This window comes from Monoraphidium neglectum (assembly GCF_000611645.1).
Source record: "Monoraphidium neglectum strain SAG 48.87 unplaced genomic scaffold scaffold01091, whole genome shotgun sequence".
Taxonomy (NCBI): Eukaryota; Viridiplantae; Chlorophyta; class Chlorophyceae; order Sphaeropleales; family Selenastraceae; genus Monoraphidium; species Monoraphidium neglectum.
In genome coordinates this window covers 1-3,719 of record NW_014012537.1, presented here as the reverse complement: position 1 = coordinate 3,719, position 3,719 = coordinate 1, and the positions used below count along the sequence as shown (strand labels likewise).

At 72.0% G+C, this 3,719-nt stretch overlaps 1 protein-coding gene across 1 annotated transcript in view; it reads left to right on the top strand.

The window, feature by feature from the left end:
- MNEG_6619 (hypothetical protein) overlaps window positions 1-2,779 on the top strand; it is a gene marked incomplete at both ends in the record, with an annotated part of 7,740 nt that extends 4,961 nt beyond the window's left edge. The window contains 3 exons of the mRNA XM_014044906.1: window positions 9-762; window positions 982-1,147; window positions 1,540-2,779. Coding sequence (XP_013900360.1) covers window positions 9-762; window positions 982-1,147; window positions 1,540-2,779 — 2,160 coding nt within the window. The remainder of the gene's footprint in view (window positions 1-8; window positions 763-981; window positions 1,148-1,539) is intronic.
- Window positions 2,780-3,719: the final 940 nt, after the last annotated feature.

The following is a 3,719-nucleotide window of genomic DNA, read 5'->3' as shown; positions in this document are numbered from 1 at the left end:
CCCGCCAGGTCGACTGGCCCCTCGGCCTCATGGGCGGCCACTATGGCCACGGCAGCGACGCCGAACTGGCCGCCGGCGGCAGCCGCGCCTCGGCCGCCAGCCTGCCCAGCACCCTGTCCAGCCGCCCTCACAGCCGCCTGCGGCAGCTGCTGGGCGTGGGCAGCCTGGGGCTGATGTCTCAGTGGTCGTCCACCAGCGCAAGTGGCAGTTGGATAGGCCCGATCCCGTCTATGCAGCCGAACGCGTTTGCGCCGGTCGGCGCGCTGCCGTCGTTCACCGAGGAGGACGAGCGCGCGGACACCAGTGCGCATGGCGGGGATGCGGAGGCGGCGCAGCAGCAGCGGCAGCGGCAGCAGCAGCAGGGCGCGGGGACGGTCGGCGGGGCCGGCAATGAAGATGACGATCTGGACAAGTCGAACAGCCTCAGCAGCGTTGTGCCCATCGTGATCGACCCAAATCCCAGCGGATTGTCGGGCTCCAGCAATCTCGAGAACGCCCTCGGCGCGGGCGGCGGCGCCACGGGCGCCGAGCGTGGCCCCACCACGCGCAACGGCGTCACCGCGGGCACGCCGGGGATGCAGCGCGCCGGCAGCGGCGGCGGCGGCCGGCGGCGGTTCCTGCGGCTGCTGATGCGCCAGAACGAAGGCGCGGCGGCGGCGGAGGGCATGTTCTATGGCTTGCGGGTGCGGATGGGTGTAGCTACCGGGAAGCTGCCGCTGGGCGTGGACGTCTCAAAGAGCGCAGTGCTCGACCTCGCACAGGGTGAGTCATGCCATCGTCGTCGCAGCGGCAAGCCGTGTGCCCTCGGCGGCCCGGCGGCGGCGTCCCGCTGCCTCTGGGCTTGGGAGCCCTGCTTTTGCAAATTGCGAAGCGCGGCTTTCTTGCCTCAGCCTCTGCGCCGCTGCGATTCGTGTGCCCTCGGCTCTGGTTTCCTGTATCCTCAACCTTTCGCCCTCCCAACCTCGATTTGTGCTGTCTCAGTTGTGTCTGACATGGCCAACGGCGGCCAGGTGCTTGTTGATGCTGCGACGTTTGAGCAGATCAAGGATCACCCCGGCTTGGCAGCAGTGGACCACCACGGGTACAACGACAGGCTGCTGGTTGACCGCGCGGGGATGGGCGCCGCTGCGCTGTGCGGCTCCTGCAGGTGTGTGCGCACGCGCATGCATACGTGTGTGCATGTACATGGTTGTGTGTACACGTGCGTGCATGTGTGTGGGTGCGTGTGTGTGTGTGTGTGTGTGTGTGTGTGTGTATGTGTCACATGCATGAGCGTCGGTGTTCATGTGCGTTTGGAGTGTTGTTGATCAAGTAGGTGATGAGTAAAGGGAGTCGCTTAGCGCCGCGCACACCTGCGCCTGCAGCCCCAGCTCACATCGCGACCTGTGCGCTGCGCTGAACACTGTAGTTGTGCGCTGCCGTCGCAGCAGGGCTGCCATCCACCCGCACTCCCAGGACTGCATCCCTGTCTGTTGCGACCGGCGCCTGCCGGCCCTGCCGCCGCGCGCTCGCGCACCCCCTTTTCCATCACCCGTGCAGGTCAAAGTGCTGCGGCGACCACGTTGACGAGCGCGGCGCGGCGGGGCCGGCCGCCACCGAGGGCTCGAGCCTCGTAGTGTTGGACATGGGCGAGTACGAGGTGCCGGGGATCAGCGTTGCCGCCGCGCGCGGTGCCGGCGCGCCGCCGGCCGGCGAGCTTGGCTCAGAGCAGGAGCTCCGCCCAGAGAGCCCCTCCCTCGCACCGCTGCTGCCGCCGGCGCGGCACGTGCCGTCGGCGCCGGGGACGCCGACGGCAGGCGCGGCAGTGGCGGGGCCACGGCGGTCGCTGCAGCTGTCGACGGCTGTGGCCGCGACTGTCCTGAACGGCGCCTCGCCCGCTGCTGTCGGCGCTCCGTATGCGGACGCGGCAGGTGGGGCGACGGTGCCGCCATCAGCCCAGCAGCAGCCCTATAAGCAGCAGCAGCAGCAGCCAGAGCAGGAGCAGAAGCAGGAGCAGCAGCCGCATCACAAGCCTGATCGGTTACGGGTGTACACAGTCCTGCCTGCCTGCTTGGCTGCCCGTGCCAAAGTCTGGGGCAGCTCGCTATCCCTGAAAGAGGGCTGGCGCCAGACGGATCGCGGCTTCTTCGATGCGCCTGGCGCGGTCACAGCTGCGACCCTCACGCCGCGCGACGCGGCGCCGGCCGCGGACGCGATGCCGCGGGTGACCATGGTGTTTGCGTGCGTGGAGGGCGCCAAGTGGCTAGTGCGGTGGCGGCACGCGGGCGAAGTGCGGGAGATGGCACGCCTGCTGCGAATGGTGCTGGTGGCGGCGCTGCGCGCGGTGCCTGGCGGGTACCTGTGCCGCGAGCAGGAGGGCGGCCTGCGCTACATGCTGGCGTTCGGGTCGGCCGAGGCTGCGCTGCAGTGGTGCCTACTGGTGCAGGAGGCGCTCATGTACGCGCCCTGGCCGGCGGCACTGCTGGCGCTGCCCGAGTTTGGCGAGCAGCACACGCCGGACGGCGGCACGCTGCTGTTCCGCGGGCCGCGCGTGAAGATGGGCGTGTGCGAGGGCCGGCCGCGCAGCCTGGTGGCCGACCACGTTGGCCGCGCCGACTACTTTGGCGCGAGCGTCAACCAGGCGGCGCGCTACATGGACGCGGCGGCGCACGGCGGCCAGGTGGCGTGCGAGCTGGATTTCGCGACGGCGGTGTTCAGGTGGGCGCGCCGGGTCGCCGCGTTTTGCGTGTGTCCCCACCTGCAAACCTCAGAGCAGCGGCCGCCTCGACCGGCAGTCTGAGCATGGTTGCGGAGCCCCGCACGCCGGGCCGAGACTGGGCGATTGGGGAGCCGCCGCGGCCGGCAGGTCGCCCATGCTGCGCCCGTGCGTGGCCCCCTCCCCTGGCCCCCCCCCTTCCGCGCACCCCCGGCTTTCCGGCCTGCGCCTAAACCGCGCTCCCTTTCTCATTGCGCAGGGACTGGCGCGTCGGCCTCGAGACGGCGGGCCCCGGCGCCGACGGCGGGACGCTCTCGCGGGAGGGCTCCGGCTCGCTGCCGCCATGGTCGCCGCCCAGCCGGGCGGGCTCTGCGCTGAAGAGCCCCTTCTCTGGGCCGCTGCGCTCCCTGCGGGATGACAGCACCAGCTCTAGCATCGCCCCGGTCTTGGGCTCTGCCACCGCCCCGGCCCCGGCCGCAGACGCCGCGCCGGTCGCCAGCTCCGCCTCAGGCCCAGGCAGCTCTGCAGGCGCCGGCGCGAGCGCGGGCGCAGCTCCCGCCACGGGCGCTGGCCGGACCGCGGGCGCTGCCAATGCGTCGGGTGCTGCTCCGACCGCGGGCGTCGGCCCGGCTTTGGGCACCGGCCCAAGTTTGGTCACCAGCCCCGTTCGCGCGGCACGAAGCCCGAGCGCACCGGCGACCCCGCTGCCGTGGCCCATCCCCGAACGCCGGCGCAGCCAGCCCAACGGGCTGGCAGGCAGCAGCACCGGCGGCAGCGGCGGCGGCGGCAGCCGCGGCGGCACGCTCGGCGGCGGTGCGGGCGTCGGCGACGACGGAAGCAGCAGCAGGCCGGGCAGCAACGGCGGCGGCGGGGGCGGCGGGGCCAGCGGCGCAGGCACGGGCACGGGCACTGGCAGCAGCGGCGGCACCGCACCGTCACTTCACAAGGAGCCTCTCAGCCCACCCATACGCAAGGACACGCCCTTCTCTCAACCCGCGGCCGCGCCGCCGCCGCCGCCCAAAGC